This window comes from Onychostoma macrolepis, chromosome 16, assembly GCF_012432095.1.
Source record: "Onychostoma macrolepis isolate SWU-2019 chromosome 16, ASM1243209v1, whole genome shotgun sequence".
Lineage (NCBI taxonomy): Eukaryota > Metazoa > Chordata > Actinopteri > Cypriniformes > Cyprinidae > Onychostoma > Onychostoma macrolepis.
Window position 1 is genome coordinate 13,635,847 of NC_081170.1, and position 27,840 is coordinate 13,663,686.

Consider the following 27,840-nt stretch of genomic DNA (forward strand, 5'->3'; position numbering starts at 1 on the left):
GGATTATGCGTTCTCTCTTGTCGCTACCAAAACAATGATGACATGTTTTGGTCATGACTGTTTAGGTAGTGACAATTTTAGATACTTTTGAACCTAGCTCAAAAATGCTAATCAGCACATGGTTAGCTAGCACAGTTCTGAACAGTGGTATACATATGAAAACTAAATGTTATGGAATACAGAAAAAAGGTGTTCGGTAGTGACATTCCTTGAAGTTACACACAGATTTTTCAGACTTATGAACACATTTACCTCAAAGTGGTGGGACCTATCTACTCGCACCTTGTAGGTATGAGAAAGGGGGACACAGGAATATTTCCTGAATGTAGGGCTGTAGTTAACAGTAGTTTCGGCCAATAGATTAAAACATACACTGTTTCGGTAGTGACATGAGAAATGCAGGACACATTTTTTACACAAATTTTCACAATTTACAAAGAAAATATTATATTAATATTATAATATTAGAAAAAACATTATATATATATTTTTTTAATTTCACTTTAAAAAAAAAAAAAAAGAAAAATCAAAAAGATACTTTTAAAAACAACAATCGAAAAAAATACAAAAATAATTTCAATATCATTTTCAGAAGTTGAAATTTAGGGGTCAGGGTTCGAGACGGCCACCTCCCAATTGAAAGTACCCAATAAATTATGATTTATATATATATTAAGCTTACTGATATTTTAAATATTATTGTGGGTTTCAATAGATAATAGAAGGATCTTAGTAAACATCTAAGATTTGAATTAAATGCTTTTAAATGTGTTTTTGGTTGTGGGACAGCAGTTTGCACCAATTCTGTAGAATGGCCCATATACATAACCAGAAAGAAATAATAAGAAAGACTTTTGTCATTAGTTTGAGCAAACTTGCATAAGCTCATTGCAGTAATGCTGTGGTCTGAAACTTAATGTCTATGAATCAGAGCAGATCGGTAGTTCGTTCTTCTCTACATCTGATTATCATTACTTTCTTTGGAACATCTGTGGTAAAACGTCATCCCAGCATTAAGTGCCCTTCTCCTTGTGCCCTATGTAGTTGAACTCTTCTGGCATTGGTCAGGAAACTGTCAAAATCCATCACTAATCCTTTGCTCAGGACTGCAGACGGTCGTTATGGATGTCTGCCGGACGTACGTCCAGTCAACTATCGGGGGACTCCGCTGTCTAGCCATAGTTGGGGACAGGCCAGCAGGCAGCAACCACGCCTGACAGGACAGGGCCTCCGCAGCTGGCTCATTTAGTGTAAGAGGAGATGGATTTAGGGGTGGAGGGAGAGAGAGAGGGAAAGAGAGACCCTATCAGCTGTCTCATTTTAACGTGCATATCCCTTTACGTGTCACGCAAGAGGTCTAATTAGTAATGAATTGTGACCTCATCAGTCAGATCTATAGACTGGGGCTGTTTCTGTAAAATAGGGCAATGCTGTTTAGAGTAGGTCACATAAACTCAACCCCTCAGTCGAACGAGGAGAAATAATCTGGCGTCTATCTCATCTCTCCACTGCTGACTGGTAATTGCCTTTCTGTGGCCTTGCCTCTGACTTCCAACCCCTCTATTTCAGGAGCAGAAATGAAGTCAGTCTTCACTGAAATTCCATGCCGTAATCGTCCCGTTCCTCGGAAGCCAAAGAATTCAGACGGCAAAGCAGGTCAGTGGGGTTTTGAAATGGAAAAAGTGAACCATTTAGAAACTTCTGGAATTCTGTGCCCTTCAGAGCTTTTCTGACAGATCTACCTTACAGAATCCTGATCAAACATTAATATAATATAATATAATATAATATAATATAATATAATATAATATAAAAGGAAAATTATTACATTTTTTTTTTATTGTTTTATAATAAAAAAATAATACGTATATATTATAGTTTTATAATTTGAAAGGAAAAAAATATTTTGTATTATGTATTTTTTTAGGGCTGTCAAAGTTAACATTACAACTGCTAACTGGAACAATACCTATTGCGAAAAGCACTACAAATTTAGTAGAATTAAAAAAAACTTTCTCATCAGGGGAATGTATCTAATATTACTGTAATATTAGTGAGTACAAAAAATTGTTATTACAAAATCAATATTTTCCAGATAATATTTTAATACGTAACTTTGACTAGTACAGTAGTAATATAAAAGCCGGTTATTTAATTTGGCAGACAACGTCTTCATGTTTTCATTTTTTTTTTCTCACACAGTATAAATCAGTCTTTATGCATGAAAATATATGGCTGCTTTTACATTATATATTAGGAAGGGGGTCATCATATTTGGGGGTCTGTGGAACCCTGACATCATCTAGTGTGACAGGTTTCCCTAAAACCCCATTAGTCAACAGGCATTTTCTCACATACTGGAGTGTGTCACTCAAAATAAGTCATTACAAGTGAACCGTGAGACATGTTGCTTTACTCACACTGTGTAACCCAAAGAAGGAGTGTAGTTGGTGGTGTGGCAATGTACTGGAGGGGGGTAAGTCAAGGCCTTATCTTTGAAGTTTGCCTTGTAAAGCAGGCAGCTGGTGAGGGCAATCCCACTGCGGCTCTTCAGCCTGGGCTTGTAAAATCCACCTCCGCCCCTTCTAACTGGAGCCCTGGGACTAACCTGTGGCCCCGCTAACAATGGCTCACCACTAATTTAGTGACTCTTTTAAATTCAAAGCATTTTCCTCTTTGTTCACTCTTCATTGTGGGAACACATCATATATCTGCTCCAGGTGCCGTACCAGAACAAAATCTTAAAGGGATAGTTCACCCTAAAATTACAATTCTGTCATGAAATATTTACCGCACATTCATGAGAGTACCACAATGCATGCGTGTGTATTCCTCTGCTTGCAAACAAGGCACAACGCATCCGGGTTCTACGTCAGAATGCCGGCTCCTGCGTCAGCAGCACCACATGCATGTGTGGTATTGTTGTAAACGCTCATCGAAGACTGACAGGGAAGAGAAGAAATTGTTGAATAAAGTCGTTATTTTTTTATTTAAAAAAGTATTTGTGTAGCTTCATAAAATTAAGGTTGAGGCACTGATGTCACTTGGATTATTTTAACAATGTCCTTACTACCTTTCTGGGCCTTGAACGTGGTAGTTGCGTTGCTGTCTATGCAGGGTCAGAAAGCTCTCGGATTTCATCAAAAATGTCTTAATTTGTGTTCCAGAAATGAATGAAGGTCTTATGGGTTTGAAACGACATGAGGGTGAGTAATTCATGACAGAATGTTCATTTTTGGGTGAACTATCCCTTTAAAACATCTGCTCATCATCTAGGATGCAACCACTTGTAATTTGCAGCTTCACTTTTTTATTTTAGTGAATAAATATTTTTTATTATTATTAAAAATGTTTTAACCATCCAAAGGTTTTTCAGTAAATTTACATTATTTGCTTTTACATTTGTTTAAATGAAAAGGTTTACAAGTATATGGAAAACGGTGAGTCAGGATTCTATATATATATATATATATATATATATATATGTATGTGTGTGTGTATTTAAAAAGAGTTTATATCTGGAACTTTTTTTCTGTAACAGTTGCACTGTTATTAATTAATAGTTAATAGCTAATAATTAAGATTTAATAATTAATGACTTAATAATAATAGACATATATTTTCATTATCAAAAATACACCTAAAAATAAATGGTTTCGTCGGTACAGTTTTAGGTGTAATTTTTTTTATTAAGTGGTTCAGAATGTTTCTTGAAATGGGTTTCAGTGATGAGTAAAAATGTCAAATTTTGCAGGTTTTAGTAGAGAAAAATCACACATTTACAGGCACAAGTACTTCTCAAGGGGGTGGCTAGTTTGACAGGAAATTTGCAATTTGCAGCTATTATTTTTTATTAATGATGATTACCCAGCGACATTGCCGATTCCTGCTCGACCAAGGCAGAATGTCAGAGTGCACAAGGTCACATATGTTTTCATTACAACGTTTACCAGCATGGTCCATGACATATGTTCACTACATTACACATTACATTTAAAATGTGTTCATTACGTAACCGCGTGCATCAGTAATTCATAGAAAGCATGAGTAACAGTGAGTGTACAACCTTGACTGTCTGTCCTCAGCATTTGTCTTTCATTTCAATTCTAATCGAATTAGATGCATAATAAAATGTAGCTGAAATATACAGTCATGATTATACATAAAAATGACTATGCTTTTTAAATTACAGCTGCTTAGTTCAGTAGCAGCCAGAAACACAGACATCTCGAACATATCTGAACGGAAATGAACCTTAAATGGAAACTGGAGGTTTTCCTTTGCCGTTCATTCCATTATGGACCGTTTCCAACACCGTTTCATCTCCATCAACATTGCACGCCCCACTTTGCTGCTTGTGGTCATTTGTAATGTAAGCAGTAGCTAACTGGCTGCTTATATCATCTTTTGCAGTGAGACCAATGAGCTCATTTTTTTTTGGCTGCACGATCCTGTTAATGTAGATTAGGGCCCAAAAACCAGTCATCCATTTTGGGTGTGGGTGAGTACATGCAGATGGATTTTTAGAACAAATATTTGCTGGAAACTCTCAGGGCTCCATTATGCATGGTGTAAAAAACAAGAATTGAGTATAATGTACAATTGTGTCTGCTTTATCCTCAAGCGTTGGCTCGGTTGTCTCTTTTCTTTATAGCGTTTGGCAAAATTGTTTGACTATAGTGGCCAGATCAGAAATAATATGAAAACGCTTATTGCAGGCCATAAAATGTTCAAATGATTTACAAAATGGCCTCGGTAAATTTGGCGTTGAAGCTTATAGTAAATTGTCAATAAAATGTATGAACTTTCAAATGTACTTTTTGAAGCCTAACAGGAAGTTTTTGCTGTTCGTTTATGATGGTGCTTTAGTACGTTTGATCATGTGGACTATTCCTAATTTAAACTGATTCCTGTGTGTGTGTTCGCAGAGTTCGAAGGATCTTTTGGACATATGCTTGTCATTATCCATTGAGGAAAAGCTCTGAGTGAGTGTAAGGGAAATCCACAAGGCATATATCAGTCATAGACTGGTGGAACATTTGCCCTCACACATCCTTTTTCAAAACGTACGTTCTCAATAGCATCCAAAAACAAATAATTGCGGTCACTCCGCCATCTGAAATGAATTGCCAAATTGCCCTCTTAATGCTGCCTCATTTCAGATGAATTTGTGTTGCTGAGTTATGCCTGAAACCGGCCTGAGACAGAGAGGGGATATCAGCACTTCATCAGCACCACAAGAAAACTTTCTGTAAAAGAGTTTCATCAGTGCTGGATCCATCATCATGGGATGAGAATGGATGAGCTGGTCATTTTACTGGTAATTCGTAATGACGCAGTGTGGGATGAAGCTGACAGTTACAATTCTAAGGTGTTTTGATGAACAGTGTGGGAAGAGACATTATATGATATGAATGGGAGAAATCATAACACTCAGTGTAGCGCCTGTAGGTTGTAGTTACGAGATTTTATTTTCATAGAGGCATCGCATGTTTGTTTACTCTTGAATATGTATGTGAATTGGCTGCACCAGCCAGAAAAATACATATTGTTGGTGCAATTTGATGTAAATATTTTTGTCTGATTAGAATCCTCATTTAAATTTGAATGCATCATTGATGAATAGTTTCATTGATGTTTTTCTTTTCCTGTGCTTGGATTACTGCAAATAGCCACCTGGAGATGCTCAAGATGACTGCAAAGTGGACTGCCTAACTGACTAACTCAAACGGGTCTTTGGTGGTTTCTGGGGTATTTTTAAAGAGGTGAGTGACAAAGAACATGTAAAACAAAATAAATGTTTCTCACTTCCTCACTTATCTCGCGTTATCTGGATACCTCATTCATCATTTAGATTATCTGTGATTTATTTTGAAAGTTTTCATTTCATAACTATTTCCTTTACTGAGATGTAACTCGCTTAATCAGATGTGCAGTTTTTCCTCAAGATGAGTTGGAACGGTGCCTTGTTGATTTAACCTTTGCCCTGAAACTGTCTTCCAAGAGCATCATGAATAAGTTCAGATGAAATGTCCTCACGGCAGCCTGCAGAGATTACAAATCACACAAATGTGTTTGTAATGGCTGTAAAATAGAAAATAAATGCAGGGAAAGTGCAGTTTACAGCTCAAATCCTCTGTACGCTTGATGAAATACAATAAATTACGGCCAAAAAAACCCTGCTTCTCTCTGCACTGGAACTTGAAAAATATTTTTATTCTTTTTTTTTTTTCTAGAAGTGAAGTTCTTATTTTATATTTAAGCGTTGCCTGGCTATCTTTAAATGGAGAGGAGGAGCTTTTGGACTGAACTGAGAATGGCTTCAAAACTTTTCATTTCTACAACACCCACTCAGGCACTGATTAGCCCTCTTCCAAACCTTTCAATGCTGCCCTCAGGAGTGATTCCTTGGTACATGCTTCATGGTGTAGGATGTTTTACTTACAGCGACTCTGCATTTTTATGGGCCTGCCAGACACCAACATTTTTTTCCTGCTTTCCCCCAGAACAGCAGCCATACTGATGTACTGTATCAGTTTTGGACTAAAGGGAAAAATAATCATACAGTTTTGAAGAAACACTGGTGTTCATTTTTATTTTAGTTATTTTTCATTTTTTTTTATTTTAATCATATTTTTTGTCTTTTGACCAAAATATCCTTTTGTTTTTTTTATCATGTTATTTTGTCATGTGAAATTTTTAGTTGGTTTTACTCTGACTAAATCTTAATCTAATTTTAATTAACATTTAATTTAGTCAATGAAATAAACATTTTAGTTTATGAGTGCAAAATAAACCAAATATTGCAACATTTTAAATATTTGTTTTAAACCTGTATCAATGTTTAACAAAAGTCAAAAGTTTTGCAGGCCAAAACCTGGAGTTTGCATTTTAGCACTTCCGTTCTATCGTACCAATGGGGTTTTAGAATGGGTTTTTGGTTAAATGCCTGAAATAATTTCTGTGGTTTACAAAAGATATTTTCATATTTTTAGACATTTTAATCTACAACATTAAATACATCAGTAATACCCTCTATGAGTGAATGAATGATTGATTTTTTGCTTTTATTTCTTTTGAAGAAGGCAGTTGCTAACAAGTGGCTAAAAGGAGCTACAGAGGTTGTCCGGGACATTAAACATCATCACGGCTAACCGATATTAGTCACAAGTCCACTGACTCTGCATTCATCGCCTTGTTGGGTTTCTAATTCAACAATTACGCTCTTGAAAACTATTCGAAATTAAAATTTCAGGGAATTTTAAAAGACTGAAAGAATCTGAGCTGGTGGTGGCACTGAAGTTATGCAACTGTGGTGTTGTTCATTTATATTATAAGCTTTTGACTTCTGCCAATTGTATTTAGTCTTCAAAATTCATAAAAGTTGTGCTTATTTGTGGAGATTATGATGGTGAACAAAGCACGTAAAAATCATAAACGATAATCCAAAAATCTGATTGGGTTTTTGTTGAGGGAACCAGAGTGATACTAATTTATGTGTTGGCCTACAAAAATGCATAATCACTGCTGCGCTGTATTGTAATGTAATTTTAAAATCATATTTTCATCAACAGTATGTTTTGAATCAATTCATATATTTATTGTCACTTTTTCCGCCTCTTTGTTAATGAACTTTTTTGACCATAATCTCATTGACGACATTACTAGTGCTAGTTTGTCTATGCATGACAACTGCAATGCTTGACTTGAAATTTCTCCTTTATTTACAATAAGTGAGCAGAGAGATTGTAAGTTTGGAATATATTTCCAGCCGTCAAGTTCACTCAGAAGTCATGAGCTAAGTGGCCTCAGAGCCTTTCAAGGCTCCGGTTCTGTGACCATGGATATGCTTAGTTTCATTCACCGAGCTGATGCTAGAACTGACAGAGGATGGAGGGTCTTCCAGCCAGTGAAATGTGCTTCTGCCACTTTTGTCTACTATGCTCATAAAGTTCAACCATATATGCGTGGACAGAGGCTCCTTGTGAAAAACAAGATGGCCATGCAGAGCTTTGCCAAGAGAAACATAAGTAGACAGAAAAGCGTGCACAAGCCTGAGGAACATTCTTCTCTTCATGGCAGATCCATCATTTTTGAGTTCCACATGGTTTGTGTCTGAAACGTTATGCAGTGTATTATAACGTGTTGGGTTTGTGGAGTTTGTTTAACCTTTCTTCTTCTTCTTCTCTGAACCTGATACGTTCCTTTATTGCTGATTGAGTTGTCTGATCTGATCCATTTCTTACCTTTTATGAGAGTTGGTGTTGTAATGCCATCTTAAGCAAACAATGCCACACAAAAATGATTCATTAAATTAATAAGAGTGCTTTTACTTACTTAATATACATTGAAAATCTGTCAGATGTTGTATTCAGAATGCTATATTCACAACATTTGATTATTTGTGGTGTTTTTCATTCACATTTATGCAGAGAATTTGAAGAATACAGAATGTTCTGTCTGAACCCACATACATATACATGTGGTTTTCATGTCAGCAAGGTTTAATATCACTCAAAATGTATTATGCTGAATAATTTAGTTGCATGGAAATGCAGACCCTTAGCCAAAACAGTTTTCCGTCTTATTTTTCACTCAAGTATGGTGTAGATAGTAACATCTGACTTGGCTTTATACAATGGCAAGGCCCAATGTAACACCTTCTTGCTTAATGTGTGACTGGATGCATAGATATTCTGTCGTTTAATAAAGTTTAATGAACTGGAGGTCCACAAGCCTTACATTTTCCCTGAGATAAAACATAAAAAGGTTGCTTTTATTATTGAAACCTCTCTAGATGAGATATGGCCTGAATAAACATTGTTTTTCTTCTGTTTCCTTTCTTTCAGATGAGAGATTTGTTTCGGATATACTCTCAACTACCACAACTGTGCCAGGATTATGGGCCTCTTTTAAGGTGTGTTTGATTATTAAATCAATTATTTTGGACTTGATATGATTTTAACTAATGAATATCCCCTCTCTATCTTTGGAGAGAAGTCTAAAGGATTTTTCATTTTATGTAAATAAAACAATTCCCTTAGGAAATAGAGTAATGCTGGACTGAGCATGAGGACGAGGCTGTGATTTCTCACATGCACTTCACTTGGAGAAATATAACGAGAGATTTGTTACAAAGTCAAAGTGTAAAAGCACTACTGTAAGAGCAGGTGCTGTAGTGTTTCCTGTGTAATTCATTTTCTTATGAGGATACCCACTCAAGCCACTTTAGCTGTCAAATACCGACCATGACAGCCATAGTAAAGCAGCTCTTCCTGCTTCCTTTCCTTGATTACCCTTTTCTCTCTCTCTTCACCTCCTTCATAACCATACTTTGATTTATCCCTCCCTCGTTCTCAAGCGTCAGCTGTGTATTGACCTTCAGCACAACAGGAAACCCCCAGAGTGCCATGAACCAGAAAGCCAGAGTCCTCAGCTGGAAAGCACATAAAGGGATAGTTAACCCAAAATTAAATGAAAAATTCTGTCATTATTTACTCACCATCATGCTTTCTTTCCTCTGTGGAAAACAACATTTGAATGTCTGAGCTGCTCTCTTCCATACAGCTCCTTCTCAAACTCCATAAAATTACAGAAAATCTTGCTTGACAGCCATGGTCACCATTTGCTTTTCTTGTATGGAAAAGGGCATACAAACCACAAAACAACCTAAATACATCTTGAAAACAGCAACAAAAAAAAAAGTATTAATTATATATTATTAATTATTCATGCCCAAGTGCATGATGGGAACAACGGGATCATGACGTTGATATTTTCTTAAACAATATTTGTAAAAATAACAAACAATTTCAAGTAAAATATACTTATAAGTTCAAACTTTAAATTCTACAAGCTTAAATTGAGTACTAATATTGAATTTACTCTTTTATTTAAATTCTTGCCTGAACTAAATTATTTAATGTAGAAATTACATTTGTTTTTCTGTAGTATTTACTTCACCACAAAATCATTTTTATCAGTGCATGAGGATCAATCAATAATTTTGTATTTAATTTTAGTTTTGTATTTTTCTGTGATCCGTCCCTCAGATTTAGTGGTTTAGAATTAAGAATCTTGTTGTTTGCTATTGTAGCTTGCATGAACATTGCAATAAATCTTTTAACTTTAGAGCTAAGCAGGCCATTTTACACTCTTTTGGTGACCGTGAAATTAATCCCTGGTCCTCCTAGTATAAAACACATGCTTGACAAGTGGATTACTACCAACAGATGGCATTAGACTAGTCTTGCTCCCAAACATCAAAAATTTAGCAAGCAAAAACTGGTCCCTAATTTGAATAAAAGGAATAATAATGAAATATGGCTAGGTGAGGCTAAAGCTTGTTCAGTTAGTTTTTTGTGGAGCTAATTACAAAAAAAAAAACTAATTTTTGCTCCCTGACCCATTCACTTTTACAGACGGGTAGCAAAGAATGAGCTAGATGAAGTGCAGTTGAGTGGAACAGAATGTAGGATTCCCGGGATGTGCTTTAAACGTTTATTTTTTAGTTCTTTTTAATTTGACAGCCTCCTAAAGGAATAAAAATTGGCCAAATTCATCCATCTGGTGCATGTTTACATAGTTCATGAAACAGCCTTTATTTATGCACATATTATAAAGCTCATATCAAGCAGACAATGTAAAGATCCACCATCAAAATGTAAGAATTATCAGTCTAGTAGCATTTACAGTATTTATTAAAAAAAAAACAATTCCCAAAATTATTACAGCAGAAATGTTAGTATGTTCCCATTTCTTAGTTTTGTTGCATCTAAACAACTGGATGTCATTAATTTTCAATGAGACACCTGTGCCAGGGACCCTTGTAAGTAGAAACATTATGCAACATTATGCAAATGAGGAGCAGAAAGATTCAATGACTACCAATAGTGTGGTACAGCTGGATACCACATGCAAATAGTACTGCCTGCTAGAGACAAACATCTTGGTAACTCCAGCATTTCATTCACCGTTAAGGTCTTTGCACACTGATTCCGAAATTCTTGTCCAAAATATGTAAATAAATATGACCTCACAATGTGTCAATCACGTTTACACACTGCCTGCCGTCCGTCATAAAAAAAAAATTTGGATCGGGTTCGATTTTCTGCGTTTTCTTATCTGCGATTTTCTGCGCTTTCTTACAAATAAAAAATTAAAAAACCGAACAAACACATACGAAAATTTCGGACTCAGTGTGCAAGGACCTTTAATGTAAATGTATGTTTTTTTTTAAATTGCAAAATGCATTGAATTAAATAATTAATATTTTTAACAGACTGACAGTCATATATAAATTGCAGTTAAAACTGAAAATGGCTTGAAATGTTAAATTACTTCACAGAAAGAAGGATATCTTAAGATAAGCTCATTGGTTAGAAAGATTTAGGACCTGGTTGTTACTCCCAAGTCTTATATGCAGTCTGAACATGTCCTTAGTGGATCTTTAACGGTTCAGGTTTTCTATCCTAAACATTAGCCAAGCACGCATAAAGCATAAATTCATCCTTCTGCTTTGTAATAAAGTATCTAGTAGTGCCAAAATTTATACAAAGGACAGAATGTTTCTCTCTTTCTCAGATTTCTCTGACTGTCCAATCTCAGCCAAAGTGATTTAATTAATTAAATACTAAGAATATACTGTGCATGGTGTTAAAGAGAAATATTGATATGCAGGAGCATATTTATTTCAAGGTATAGTGTGTTAAAATTCCTTTCATGCTTTCTGACTTCATAAAGTCTCATAAAAAAAACTATAGGGCTTGTAAAGCATCAATATGTGTGCCATGACACAGAAAATGTTCTCTAGCTACACAACGAAAGATGAAAAACTTTTCACAGTTGTTGCTTTTCACTGTATTTTGAGGACCTCCAAGCAGACTGTTAAGCATTGTTCATATTATGTGCCAGTTTATGTAATACGTGAACAGTTTGGCATAGACACTTCAATTGCTGCAAGTTTTTTAATTCCCCTTATCAAAATGTCCCAAATTTTCTATTAACTGAAAATAATGGAATAGTAACTTTCATAGAGTTACTATTCACTGGATCAGACTTTTTCTGCGTTTTCAAAGGACCTTTAAACACTAAAATGCAAAGAAAAAATAAATTTACAATAAAAGTAATGGGCAAAATGATGAAACTGATGATGTTGTTGTTCACTTCTGACTGCACTTCATATGCAAAGTAGAGGTAAACTAACACCATTCAGTTGGCCAATGGTTATTTTTTTATTTCAGATGGGATGGAATTGAAACTTGGTTCAAAGAAAGCTGGAAGAACATGATTAATTTTTGATGCCTTAATCCTCTTGCTTAAGAGAATTAAAAACTGAAGCTGCCAATTATTTCTAAACAAACCCCTGCTTTTAATTTAGGGTGAAATACAATATTTTGTTAAATGTTAATTTTTAAATAAGGGATTATTGGAACAAATATTGAAATTTTAACTCAAATGGACCATCACGCTTGTTTATGTGCCTTGGATGTGATCAGAGTATATAGAGTTCTAGTTTAAAGGTTTTATTCATTAGTTAATTTTCTTACAACGGTGCCTTTGCAATTCACATCCTCCAAGTAAACACAATTAAACTCCAAAAGTGCCCATCTCAAATTCGTGATTAATACAATTCATGATTAAAACTATAAAAGATTTTGTGAGCATGCCACCTTATCCCAGTGTACTCGTGTCAGTTGTTGTTTGTAATGGGTCAGCAGGTACAAGTTGCTCTTAGCCTTTCTCCGAGATTAAGCTTGCAATTAAAGGATTCACTATTCAAACATGATCATGTATCATCTGACTCATTGCTGAAAATGGCCCAAAGCACACACACATATGAGCTCAGCACTGGTATGTGAAGACCAGCCTGAGGTGGCCAATCACTCCAAGCCCAGAATAAAACTTTATTCATAGAGATTTACCGATTTACAAGCTGGTGTCAGTGTCCAGGACGAAAGACAGGAGAGGGGTGAACTCATATTTTTGCAAGTGTTGAGTGTCCTCAGGAGAAGTAAAATTGTAGTTCACAGCTGTTCAAACACAAAGCTATTTCAGCGTGCTTAATAAGAAAAAGCCACAAGGGCTGTAAAATATTGTGTAATAAAAAGCTGTGTATGTGGAGAGTGGTAAAGATCCTAACACTACACTGTGTCCATTAATTTTGATAAGCTAGGACCTTCCGTTGCTGGCAGCGGACAGGGATCAAGAATCTTAAAATGATTTTGATATTATAATTTTTTTCTTAATTATTTGTACTTGTGAAAAAAAGCATCATTACTACTATTGTTCATGATATGGACAAATCGTAGGCATATAACTAGTTTCTGTTATGGCCATAAACTGTGCTGGTCATTGCTGAAAGGTGTGTTTTTACGTTTCTTAGTTATGATTTTTGCCAGGCAGACAGAAATACTCCCATAGGCAAAAATCGCATAGAATTAAACTAAAAATGTCATAATTTCATCAATACTAGAACTATCTTTACTTTCAAAAGTTTGGGGTCATTCGATTTCCAAAAAATGTTTTTGAAAGAACTCTCTTATGTTTGCCAAGCCTGGATTTATAGGATCATAAAACAGTAATTCTGTTAAATATTGTTACAATTTTAAATAACTGTTGTCCCCAGCCATTGCTCCAGTCCTCAGTGTTACATTGTCCTTCAGAAATCATTCTAATATGCTGATTTCTTATTGTTATAAAAGTCTGAAAAGAGTTATTCTGCTTAATATATGATTTGTGGAAACCATATATTTTTCAGAATTATTTAGTGAATAGAATGTTCAAAAGAACATCATTTATTTGAAACATAAATCTTTTGTAACATAATAAATGTCTTTACTGTTACTTTTGATCAAAAGTATTCATTTCTTAAAACATAAATAAATAAATTAAAAACTTTTGAAGAGTGTGCCTTGTTTAATATTGAAGTATTTCTAAGAATGCCGCTATAAGAAAAAGAAGAAAAGGGAAAAAAAAGAAATTCAATGGGGAAATAAAAGAATTCAGACACTCATCCCACAGGTCACGAATATGACCTTATCATCATGACTTCATTGTTTCCTCCGGAGCCAAATTCCACCTGCAAAATTTCTCACTGGGATATTTTACACGCAGCTATATTCACATATTTTAAATCAATGACAGTGACAACACAATTGGATCTTGGAGAGCGTGTTGTTTGGGGCAGGTATGGTGTGATAAATCTGGCCGTTGGAACAGAGGGTTTGAGCCAGCCAGAATCTTTCAGATCTCTCTCCTGTGTTTGTGGATTATATTAATGTCAGGAACACTAGAGCCAAATTTTAAAGTTGAGAAAGGCAAGAGCATAAACCGCAAGAAAAAATATTCCAGGTTGGGCTGGTGGGTTGAAAATGGGGTTTAAATGCCTAGCAGACACACACACACGCATACTGAAAAAAATTGTATCTCATATTTATGTCTGATTTGCATGATGTCTCATTTGATCCAAGACGCATTTGTTGCCAAACTCTTGACAGGTAGATGCCGTATCAGTTTTCACACCGGCTTCAGCCACGGGGCCCTCATCATACGGATCGATTTACCAGCCAGCAGAACTGGATTCATGCCGCACACAAGAAACCCATGGCTCCAGACCTTGCAGACAGTTTAATACCATTAATAAGATCATTTCCTCCTCTTCCAACCTCTCATCAATAAGCGTGATAACAACCATATGACATCATTACAGGTAATCTCCAGCTGTAGATACGTGACTTAAAATTTTATATTGGACTCTAGATTTCAGACCTCTGGGCTTGCATATTCTTCATAACGGCAGTAACTATGTCAAATCTGTCTAGTATAAAAAAGCATTACAATATTGTTTTTAAATCAACTGTCAACAAATTCATCAGTATGAAACGACCAAGACCTGCTGTCGGTGTCCTCAGGGGGACGTGTCACATTTAATAAAGCTAAAATACTCCTGCACTTTTCCATTGGGCAAATATGTTTAGGTATATTGTGTGTTTCATATGGAAATTATGTAGACCTGTGTAAATCAAAAGGTCAAAATCACACATCGATCCAATTAAGAAATAAGATTGTATAGCTCTTTTTTAAAATGTTTTATTACGGACAGTATTTGGTGCACATGCACACACTAGCGTTTTTTTAAGTCTGCAAAGCATTCTTTGGGATGAGATTCAATGAACAAGTCAAAAAAGCAGTTCTTTTACATTAACGCGTAATGATGTTTCTAGCTATGTGTTTTCTCAAATCATTTTGATGCTGAAAGGGTCTCTAAATTAGTTTCTTTTGGACTGTTTGATTCAATGCACCAGTTAAAAGAGCTATTCAGCATAATAGCGTAATGACTTCACTTGTACGTTTGCCCACTGACAAAGAAATGATCAGTCTATAATTTTAATGTCAGGTTTATTTGAACAATAATGATGCGGTGCAGTTGTCCTGTCCCCTTAGCAGAAAAACACCCCCAAAGCATAATGTTTCCACCTCCATGTTTGACGGTGGGGATGTTGTTCTTGGGGTCATAGGCAGCAACCTCCTCCTCCAAACATGGCGAGTTGAGTTGATGCCAAAGAGCTCAATTTTGGTCTCATCTGACCGCAACACACTCACCCAGCTCTCCTCTGAATCATTGGCAAACTTCAGACGGGCTGTACATGTGCTTTCTTGAGCAGGGGGACCTTGCAGGCGCTGCAGGATTTCAGTCCTTCACGGCGTAGTGTGTTACCAATTGTTTTCTTGGTGATTATGGTCCCAGCTGCCCTGAGATCAATGACAAGATCCTCCCGTGTAGTTCTGGGCTGATTCCTCACCGTTCTCATGATCATTGAAACTCCACGAGGTGAGATCTTGCATGGAGCCCCAGTCCGAGGGAGATTGAGTTATTTTGTGTTTCTTCCATTTGCAAATAATCGCACCAACTGTTGTTACCTTCTCACCAAGCTGCTTGGCAATGGTCTTGTAGCCCATTCCAGCCTTGTGTTGTGTCTACAGTCTTGTTCCTGACATCCTTGGACAGCTCTTTGGTCTTGGCCATGGTGGAGAGTTTGGAATCTGATTGATTGATTGCTTCTGTGGACAGGTGTCTTTTATACAGGTAACAAACTGAGATTAGGAGACCTCCCTTTAAGAGAGTGCTCCTAATCTCAGCTCTTTACCTGTATAAAAGACACCTGGGAGCCAGAAATCTTGCTGATTGATAGGGGATCAAATACTTACTTGACTCATTAAAATGCTAATCAACTTATAACTTTGTTGAAATGCGTTTTTCAGGATTTTTTTGTTGTTATTCTGTCTCTCACTGTTCAAATAAACCTACCATTAAAATTATAAACTGATCATTTCTTTGTTAGTAGGCAAATGTACAAAATCAGATGTGATGTGATGTGATGTGTGACCCTGGACCACAAAACCAGTCATAAGGGTCAATTTTGTGAAATTGAGCTTTTACATGATCTGAAAGCTGAATAAATAAGCTTTCCATTGATTTCTTATGATAGGACAATATTTGTCTGAGATACAACTATTTGAAAATCTGGAATCCGAGGGTGCCAAAAAATCTATATATTGCCTTTATATAATATAAATCGCCTTTAAAGTTGTCCAAATTAATCCCTTAGCATTGCATATTACTAATCCAAAATTAAGTTATGATATATTTACGGTAGGAAATGTACAAAATATCTTCATGGAACATGATATTTACTTAATATCCTAATGATTTTTGGCATAAAAGAAACATTGATAATTTTAACCCATACAATATATTTTCGGCTATTGCTACAAATATACCCCAGCGATTTAAGACTGGTTTTGTGATCCAGGGACACACACACACACACACACACACACACACGCATGCATACACACACACGCATACACACATGCATATATATATATATATATATATATATATATATATATATGCTTCATGTCAGTCCACTCCTGAACACACAATCCTGAACTGTTCTCAAACACCACGTCAGAGATCTGGTCTCAGATCAGATTACACTGCTGTCTGTACTGATCCATACCACCCTTCACTAACAGCAAAACTGACCCTGACGTAGTGCTGCCGTTTTCCCCCTACATGTGGTCCTGATTTCTAGGGTAGATTTAGAGCTTTGGCGTGTGCCTAACCTTTATTTTCTTGCGATTCACCTTTCGTTTCACTGGATATGAAAATATTAATTCTGGGAGTAATGACAGAGCTGCAGGGGTCTCTAAAATGGGTCATGCCATTAAAGGGACTGAGAGCATTACAGACACTTCTTCATGCAGTGTAAGGGACTTTTGTTACCCTGATTTATTTATGTAGACTTCAAACTTAGAAATTCTTGCACTGATATAAAGTCAGACCCATATGTGAATCTGATTGCTAGACATACGCCAGATTTATTGAGTGTGTAAATGTTATATGAATTATTGATCTTTATTAAAGGTGGTTTTGCATATTTGGATGGCAGCAAAGCCTATCGTTTCCACATGAAAGCTGAAAAAAAGAACCCTTTCCATCATAACTGGCTGTTTAAACAAACGTATATTACTAAACATATTCAAAGCGGTTCTAAAATGTCACAGTTTTTCATGACTGAAAATATTTCATCTGCTTATTTGGCTGTGTAGTGCACACATGTGTCTGTCACACATTAGGTGCCTCTCAGTAAAAGCAGCAGGTTTTTGTGAGCGATCCATCCCGAGTTCTGTTTATGAGACTGACTTCGTAATTCTCTCTCAGACCTAGAGTCCCTACTGGGGTGAAACAGATTGACTTTAATGGCTGCCAATCCTCTCTATGCATTAACAGAGGAGAAAATGTCTCAGTAGTTTTGCATTCCTAATTAAAACGGCCACACAGTCTAGTGGACTTTGGATTTTGTTTAATAAGACCCAAATTCCCTGTTGTGTCTCATCAATTGCAGTAAAACTTTCATTAAACTCTCTGACAAGGCCAAGAAAATAAGGAGCGAAAAATATGGTGCATGCATGCTGTGCAAATAAAAGCTGTGTAATTACAGCAGTGTCTGAACAGCAGGCCACACAAATCAACTTCTGCAATCCATCATTTCAAGACATTTGCATTCAAAGCTCTGTTGAAATGGTGTTTGAATATTAGCACTTTAAAAGATACTGTTAAAAATTTCAAAGATTATTAAAGTACAAATACAGTTTGGATGGTTGCAGTTTGATAAATTCCTCACAGCTGAATATTTGTAAAGAACAATAAATCATTTTTAAGGCCGTATTTATTTGATTAAAGTAACTACTTTCAGTACTCATATCATCAGATGATAACTATTTATTTTATGTTGGTCAGATGCAGAATGCATTGCAGTTTCACAATATATGCAATGCGATTGTAAATGTTTGCAAACTCACAACAGTCAAGTAGGACACAAATGGTCACTGATGTACAAAGCTTTTTGTGGCTCAGTGCAGGGATATTATATTCAACTAAAACTAAAACCATTTAAAAATGTTATTTTAAATAAACATTAAGTGGAATAAAGAAAAATAAAATATATAATGTATTATTTAAGGCAAGATTTAATAAATTAATAAAAGAGAAACTCTAGACATTTAAAAACATGCCGCAAAATTATTAAATCTTTAAAATGAATACATTTTAGATAAAAAATTTAAATTAAAAATAAAATCAAAATAATCATAAAAACTATCATAGTACTCTTTAAAGTCAGTTAATAAAAATTCACCCTACTTATTTTCTAAATGCATGCTATATATCTGGGCTGCGTTTCCAAAAAGCATCGTATAGCCTAAGTTGATCATAGCTCCATTGGGTTCAATGGGTCTACGATGTACTTAAGCTTACGATGCTTTTGGGAAACGCAGCCCTGGTTGTGAACAAGTCACCTTGTTTCATTTGAAAAAAAAAAAAAAAAGGTTGATCTCGTAATGTTTATTCAAAACGACAGACTTCTATCTGTAATGTATGCAGGACTTCTCCTATTAATTATTCTGCTGAAACTCAAAGTCCAATCAACAACCGATGCATCCCCATATGAGTCCTAGCATTATATCTTTTTCCTTTCTATAATCCATTACACTTGGGTGTACCTCATAATTCAGAAAAAATTATATGCTTCCGTTTTATCGCGACTGTAAGATTCAGATCTTGTTTGTGTGTGTATAGTTGTCTCAATCACACAGGCAACTTCTTATAACAAGGGTTATACCTCACTAACTAGACATATAGCTTTTGAGTCAAAAGTCCAATTAAATATGTATATATCTACAAATGTTTTTTATTTTTTTTGTTGTTGTCGTTGTTTTTTAGACCCATATGGAAACGATTTAAGGCCCAGAGATAGGGCCTGCTGTCTGACAAAGCATGACACAAGACACATTTCATATCAAAAGAGCTTATCAGCTCCCTCTAGTGCGTATTGTGTGAACTGTGAATAACACCTGTTAACCTGCAAACCTTGGGGCAGTTTCTCTTGCAATATTCAAGATTTTAGCATTCACTATTTTTCAGAACATGGCAGATGTATTAATACAGTAAGAATATAAGGGATGACACTGTTTTATTCATGCTGCTCAATCTTAGTAATGCAAATCAGGCAGTCACGTGTTTATAGTGGTTCCCAACTTTTTTGACCTCCCCCTTTGTCCAGCACAATATTTAAACTTATCAACATTTAGAATAGGCCTGTCTCTGCTGTAGCTGCTAGTTTTTAAGCTTGCTATTATTATTATTATTATTACTAATAACAGAAAATATAAAATATACATTTTTGAGGGACAGGAAAGAAATTTGAATTTAGATTATAGTTTTATCATAACAATAATAATAAGAATTTATTAACACTGGAAGTTTGCTGAGGCCCCACAGTGAGCCCCGGCCCTCTGATAGAAATCGTCTGGTCTAGAAAAGTTAATCTGTTGGTCTTGTTCTGGAGGAACTAAAGAAAATATACATAAAATTATATATATATATATATATATATATGTTTTTATAGAACGTGGTAGATACATGGACATGTATCTGTCCCAAATTGCCACATATGAATAATTAAGTAGGTCGATTTGCATGCAGTGTGTCTTCTTCGTTGGTGTTTGGAGGACTGCGCGACAGACCACGCCCACTCTGATGCGTTCCTCCTGAGCAGAAGCACGTGATTAGGCGTGTTTACCTAGAGTACCATGTAGCGTCTATGAGACCATCAACCTCAGCCGAATAATCAATTATACGGTTAGGTTCAGGATCAGAACCACTTGCTGAATTTACATCAGGCCCTTCGCTGTCTAGTAACTGTTCGATGCATCTGAGAAAAGGGAAGTCGAGTGAATAGCCTGAGGGCGAGCGAGCCAAACAGACATACAGACGAGGGAAAGGTAATATTGACATATTGTGCATCTTTAGATATTTGACGTTGTTGTAAAATCATATTAAATGTTTGTATTCGCATTGCAGTTGCCTTGACCGCATAACAGCTAACGCAAGTGTAATGCAAACGCTGTCATAGTAGTTTAATAAGTCGCTGTGGCTTTGAGGAAGTTGATATTGAACCTGAAATACCAACGACTGTGGAAGCGACCTACAATGTTAGTTGAACAATGAGTCAATATCTCGATACGTCCCGTTTTCAGTGTATGTTACATGATTGTGCTTTATCTGTGCCATATTGCCCAATCACATGGAACGCTGTGTCGGGTTGCGTCCCAAAACCTATTGAGCTGTCTACCTAGACAGCATATTTAGGAATCATAGTCTTTGCAGAATTGTGCACTTGCATATGATGCCCACATTGTTGTCTGTCTAGGCCGCAGGCTAGGTTTAGATACTGTGTGTAATTTGAGAGAATTTCTATGTACAACACGTATTGCTTTGTATTTTTGACAATGATAATTAAATAATCTTTAGAATGCAACAATTAAATATGAATTATGACTATTTATGCTATTATAATGTCGATACTAATAATGTTGTTGAATAAATTAATGATATCCAAAAGACTACATTTTTAAGTAAATATTTGCCATTTATTGGGAGGCCTAAAATTTGAATAATAGTGGTCAAACTGATTATTGGTTCATCTCTGATGTTGTTGGTTTATATCTTTAGAGTGGGCTCTTTTGAGGGATACTGGACCACCAGATGCATACCTAATAGCATCTCTGCTGCTAGCCTCATTATGGGCGTTATAGAGGAGACTGACGTAGAGCGTGAGTAACACTCTTATTCACTTTGCCCACTAATATAGGCTACTTCATGTCAACGATCTATGTTACTCTACACACAAGCACTTGTAAACATGATCTAGTGTTATAATATCCTGAATGCTTTTTTGTGTTTAACATTGCCTTGGTTTTCATCTCCAGTGTCTCAGTGTGTACTAAAGCAAAACCATTTACTTGTAGTGCATTTTAGATCTGTGTATAGCTGGCCTGTTTTGGTTAAGGCAGGGCGTTGTAATTGAAAAATATCTCTGTTTTTTTCAGCCTTTTGACAATATTCAATATACGGCTCAGCATTTGTGTATTTGCATTGAAAGTGGTTAAAAAGGTGTGTTTTTTCCATTAGGGGGATCTATAATTTTAGGCAAACAGTAAATTTTGGCAAGTAGATTCAAAATGATGAGTGTACAGTTATTATATTATACAGAATTAACTATATATATATATATATATATATTAGTTTTTTTTCTACTGTTGTAGCTCTTAATTACAGTACACTCATCATTTTGAATCTACTTGCCAATATATATATATATATATATATATATATACACACACACACAGTGGTGTGAAAAAGTGTTGGCCCCCTTCCTGATTTTTACATTTTTTTGCATGTTTGTCACACTTTAATGTTTCAGATCATCAAACAAATTTAAATATTAATCAAAGATAACACAAGTAAACACAACATGCAGTTTTTACATGAAGTTTATTTAACCCACATGGCCCTGTGTGAAAAAGTGCTTGCCCCCTCCTATTAAATCATGAAAGAACTGTGATTAACCACATTATTTTAGAAAGCTGAGTTAAATTTCACTAGCCAAACCCAGGCCTGATTACTGCCAGACCTGTTGAATCAAGAAATCACTTAAATAGAACCTGTCTGACAAAGTGAAGCATGTTTAAAGAGCAACACATCATTCCGCGATCTTAAGAAATTCATAAACAGATGAGAAACAAAATAGTTTACATGTATAAGTCTGAAAAGGGTTGTAAAGCCATTTCTAAGGCTTTGGGACTCCAGCAAACCATGGTCAGAGCCATTATCCACAAATGGAGAAAACTTGAAACAGTGGTGAACCTTCCCAGGAGTGACCGGCCTACCAAAATTACTCCAAGAGCACAAAGACGACTCATCCAGGAGGTCATAAAAGAACCCAGAACAACATCTAAAGAACTGCAGGCCTCACTTGCCTCAATTAAGGTCAGTGTTCATGATTCATCAAAAAGAAAGAGACTGGGCAAAAACAGCATCCATGGGAGAGTTCCAAGGCAAAAGCCATTGCTGACCAAAAAGAACACAAAGACTCGTCTCACATTTGCCAAAAAAAATCTTGATTATCCCCAAGACTTTTGGCCAAATATTCTGTAGACTGATGCGACAAAAGTTGAGCTTTTTGGAAGGTGTGTGTCCCGTTACATCTGGCGTAAAACCAACAAAGCATTTCATAAAAAGAACATCATACCAACAGTCAAACATGGTGGTGGTAGTGTGATGGTCTGAGGCTCCTTTGCAGCTTCAGAACCTGGATGACTTGCCATAATTGATGGAACCATGAATTCTGCACTCTATCAGAAAATCCTGAAGGAGAATGTACAGCCATCAGTTCGTGACCTCAAGCTCAAGTGCACTTGGGTTATGCAGCAGGACAATGATTCCAAACACAGCAGCAAGTCCACCTCTGAATGTCTCAAGAAAAACAAAATTAAGGTTTTGGAGTGGCCAAATCAAAGTCTGGACTTAAATCTGATTGAGATGCTGTGGCATGACCTTAAACAGTCCATTCATGCTCGAAAACCCTCCAATGTGGCTGAATTAAAACAATTCTGCAAAGAAGAGTGGGCCAAAATTCCTCCACAGCGATGTGAAAGACTCATTGCCAGTTATCGTAAACGCTTGATTGCAGTTGTTGCTGCAAAGGGTGGCACAACCAGTTATTAGGTTTAGGGGGCAAGCACTTTTTCACACAGGGCCATGTGGGTTTGTATTTTGTTTTCCCTTCATAATAAAAAAACTTCATTTAAAAACTGCATGTTGTGTTTACTTGTGTTATCTTTGATTAATATTTAAATTTGCTTGATGATCTGAAACATTAAAGTGTGAGACACATGCAAAAAAATAAAAAATCAGGAAGGGGGCCAACACTTTTTCACACCACTGTATATAACACAAGAAAGAACAAAATTTAGTTATCGTCATTGTTGCTTCATTTCACATTACCAGCAGACTTCTCGATAATCCACTACCGTTCAAAGATTTGGGATTGTTAATGTTTTTGAAAAAAGTCTTTAATGCTCTGCATTTATTTAATCAAAATTACAGTAAAAACTAAACGGTAAATAATAAATATTAATAGAATTTAAATGAACTGTTTTCTATTTTAATATTTTTTTTAAATATATTTTATTCCTGTCATGGCAAAGCTGAATTTTCTCCATTACTCCAGTCAAATGTCAGAATTGAAATCATTCATGCTGATTATGAAAGCAGTTATTCTGCTTAATATTTTTTGTGGAGTCTGTGCACAATTTTTTTTCAAGGTTCTTCGGTGGATTGAAATTTTAAAAGAACAATATTTATTTGAAATGGAATTGTTTTGTAAAATAAATATTTTTTACTGTCACTTTTGATCAATTTGGTTCATCCCTGCTAAATAAAAGTATTAATGTCTTTTAAAATATTTAAACAATTACTAACTCCAAACTTTTAAATATTAGTGTATTTAATGTTTATTAATCAACATTCATCCGGATCTATACCTGTACATATCTTTCTTAATGTCACTTGTTGATGCCAAAAGGGCATATTTAGGTGCAAAACAAAAGCACCTGTTTTTCATTTAAAATGGACTCCCACATGAATCTAGTCACACTGAACAGAGTCATGGGTTTCTCTTATCCCATTAGTGTCTTTCAACACTGTTCTTTAGGTTGGATCTGAAGCTAATTGCCCAATGAGTATGTTTAGGCAACTCGTTTACTCAGTGCGCTGTAGGTAGATTAGAATAATCTAATCAGATGAGTCTGTATGTGAAGATTAAGTGTGGTTGAAATGTCCAGATGTTGCAAAGACTGTCTTAAGATATTCTGCATTGCAGATCTTCCTCCTTACGTTGTATTGTCTGTATTGAGTTTAGGAGCAGGAGTGAGTCATATGCATCAATCACGTCCCCAGTGCAGAGACCAACTAGAGTTAATTACACTAATCCCAATGATTAATTGACCACCCACTCACTAAAGAGTTGTTGAGTATGAGTAGGCAAGAAACAGCAGTTTTTGGTGTTGAAAGAATGAGTTTGTGTAGGAGTGTTCTGTCTGGATTTACCACATAGTCTGAGATAGTACTAAAACCAATAAAATGATTTTATGTCATTTGGTCCTTTGAGAAACAGACACAGTAACAAAACGATAGGACAGCTATACATTGCTGTCCAAAGGTTTGGGGTCAGTAATTATTTAAAAAAAAAAAGATATTAATACATTTATTCAACAAGAATGCAGTCATTTCAAAAGTACATTTTTAGTAAAGACATTTAAAATGCTACAAAAGTTTTCTATTTGACATAAATGCTGTTCTTCTGAACTTTCTTTTCAACAGAGAATCCTGAAAAAAATCTATTAGTTTCAAAAATAATATCAGCCAGCACAACTGTTTTCAACATGGATAATAAGAATTTCTGAACGATCATGTGACACTGAAGACAGAAATGGCTGCTAAAAATTCAGCTTTGCCATCACAGGAATAAATTACATTTTAAATATATGTTAAAATGGAAAACTTATACCAGTACACGCATATCAGCAATTCATACCTATCTCCATCGCGTTCTGTGCATAAATTCATGTGTTTGTTTTATCCAATCAGAGGTGACCCTGGCTCTTTTGGATGCTGCCAACGACAGGGACCCAGTGGTGCAGGAACAGGTCAGGAAGTCCATCTTGACACTGGGGAACCAGCAGCCTGATAAAGTCCTGTCTATGTGCCAGGACTACCTGCTCAAACATCCCAAGGTCAGCCAAAGCGTATCCTTGTAACGCTTTCCTTGTTATGTAGCTTAATGCTGAATGTCATGAATTTTACATGGCCTTTATGATATGAAAAGCATCAAATATTAGAAGACATCACAAAATCAGTCTCGTCTCTGTAGATATAGATATACTACCATTCAAAAGTTTGGTGCGATTACATTTTTTTTTAACTTGAAGAAATTGATACGTTTACAAGGATGTATTAAATTGATCAAAAGTGACAATAAAGATGTTATAAAAAAAAAATTCTGTTTCCATTAATATAGCCAGCACAATTTATTTTCAGCATTGATAATAAGAAATATATCTTGAGTGCTATTTGGGAATACATTTTAAAATATATTAAAATGAAAGAACAGTTTAAATTGTAAAATTATACTAATTAATAAATTTAATTTCAATTATTTAAAAGCATTTTAAATTTGAATATTTCACAATATTATTGTTTTTACTGTATTTAATCAAACAAATTCTGCCTTGGTGAGAACAAGAGACATTTTTCAAAAACATTAAAAAAAACATTGAACTTTGGTAGGGTAATTGATGTCAACCGTGTTATACAAATAGACTAACAATGTCTTTAAATCAAGGAACTTTTCTATGCTTGTCTATTATAAGAAAGTACATTTCTTGAGCAGATGTTTGTAATAATACCTGGGCTATTATAATATTCAAGTGCATTTAACAGTGTGTTCCTGACTGAGTTTGTTGGCCAGCTAACAGGAAGCAGAAGCAGTGTTTCATCTCTTCATGCTAATGTCCCCAAGCATGTGTTGTTTCTGAAACATTGGTGTTGTAATTCAGCAAGTCACATTAAGTAGTTTTATGCTCTATTTTCATGTTATGCAAACATGTGATTCCTTTATTTGCGTGCAGAATTTCCTTCCCAGAGGTCAAAATTGCCATTTCTTAAACAGAAAAGAAAAGAAGATAATTTAGTGCATGTTTCTTTAAAAAGGAAACGCATCAATCTCATCTGTAGTAAACCTCTTAACTGTAACCAGAGCTCTTCCTTTTATTGATTTGTAATGCCTAGTGTTGCAGGGGAAAGCCACTACTCACAGACAGGACTGTAGTTCTGTGTTTTTTGCCTCTTATTTGGCTGAACTCTGTTTTAATAGTTGACCTACTTTGTAAAATTTGAATATAGGATGTATGAGCCTGTGATAAATTTCGAATTATGGTTAGCATATCTTTCATAGTGTATTTCCGTAGTACCTGTGCATGAGTTTACTTGCAGGTTATCTTTGTCCTCTGTAGCTGGTGGTCGGGCACAGAGTGGTGATCTTGCAAACCATTGAATTGGTGGTGAAGAGCAGGATTGATGACATCAGTTACCCCAAGATCAAGAGTGTCATACAGCTAGCATCAGAAGAGATGACCAAATCAAAGGTGGGACAGCTGACTTACACTACTGTTCTAAAATTTGGGGTCAGTGAGATTAATACTTCATATTAGAATGATCATAATGACTGCTGAAAATTCAGCTTTGCCATTCCAGGAATACATGACATATGGCTGCACGATTAATGTCATGCTATTGTCATGCGCATCTCGTCAGTAAAGCCGGTTTTGTGATGATTAGTAAAGTGGAGTGGCAGTTAATACACGGAGCCGTAGTTCGCTGACAAGCCACGCAATATCGCGTTCATAATCGAATGCGATTCATCTGCAATTATGAATGATTATTGTGTGGCTTGTCAGCAAACTACGGCTCCGTGTATTAAATGCCACTCCATCTAAAAGCAGGTGATGGAGAGTTACTGCTAATCACAGAACCGGCTTTACTGATGAGATGCGCATGACTATCACATGCAATATATATTGTGCAGCCCTAACATGACATTAATTAATAAATATATATATATATATATATATATACAGTGAGGAAAATAAGTATTTGAACACCCTGCTATTTTGCAAGTTCTCCCACTTAGAAATCATGGAGGGGTCTGAAATTGTCATCGTGGGTGCATGTCCACTGTGAGAGACATAATCTAAAAAAAAATCCAGAAATCACAATGTATGATTTTTAACTATTTATTTGTATGATACAGCTGCAAATAAGTATTTGAACACCTGTCTATCAGCTAGAATTCTGACCCTCAAAGACCTGTTAGTCTGCCTTTAAAATGTCCACCTCCACTCCATTTATTATTCTAAATTAGATGCACCTGTTTGAGGTCGTCAGCTGCATAAAGACACCTGTCCACCCCATACAATCAGTAAGAATCCAACTACTAACATGGCCAAGACCAAAGAGCTGTCCAAAGACACTAGAGACAAAATTGTACACCTCCACAAGGCTGGAAAGGGCTACGGGAAATTGCCAAGCAGCTTGGTGAAAAAGGTCCACTGTTGGAGCAATCATTAGAAAATGGAAGAAGCTAAACATGACTGTCAATCTCCCTCGGACTGGGGCTCCATGCAAGATCTCACGTCGTGGGGTCTCAATGATCCTAAGAAAGGTGAGAAATCAGCCCAGAACTACACGGGAGGAGCTGGTCAATGACCTGAAAAGAGCTGGGACCACCGTTTCCAAGGTTACTGTTGGTAATACGAAGGCGTCATGGTTTGAAATCATGCATGGCACGGAAGGTTCCCCTGCTTAAACCAGCA

The 27,840-nt window shown here is 35.8% G+C and overlaps 1 protein-coding gene across 3 annotated transcripts in view; it reads left to right on the forward strand.

Annotated features, from left to right (window-relative positions):
* mroh1 (maestro heat-like repeat family member 1) overlaps positions 1 to 27,840 on the forward strand; it is a 75,936-nt gene that overhangs the window by 13,050 nt on the left and 35,046 nt on the right. For 2 of the 3 annotated variants that reach the window (XM_058746485.1, XM_058746488.1), the window contains exons 5-13: positions 1,570 to 1,656; positions 4,929 to 5,066; positions 5,163 to 5,320; positions 5,673 to 5,765; positions 8,850 to 8,917; positions 14,499 to 14,710; positions 21,080 to 21,180; positions 25,058 to 25,203; positions 26,482 to 26,613. In XM_058746485.1, the coding sequence (XP_058602468.1) occupies positions 21,150 to 21,180; positions 25,058 to 25,203; positions 26,482 to 26,613 (309 nt within the window). In that variant the 5' untranslated portion in view covers positions 1,570 to 1,656; positions 4,929 to 5,066; positions 5,163 to 5,320; ... (2 more) ...; positions 14,499 to 14,710; positions 21,080 to 21,149. Of the gene's footprint in view, positions 1 to 1,569; positions 1,657 to 4,928; positions 5,067 to 5,162; positions 5,321 to 5,672; positions 5,766 to 8,849; positions 8,918 to 14,498; positions 14,711 to 20,105; positions 20,350 to 21,079; positions 21,181 to 25,057; positions 25,204 to 26,481; positions 26,614 to 27,840 lie in introns of those variants that run through there. The other variant, XM_058746487.1, reaches the window with a different exon arrangement.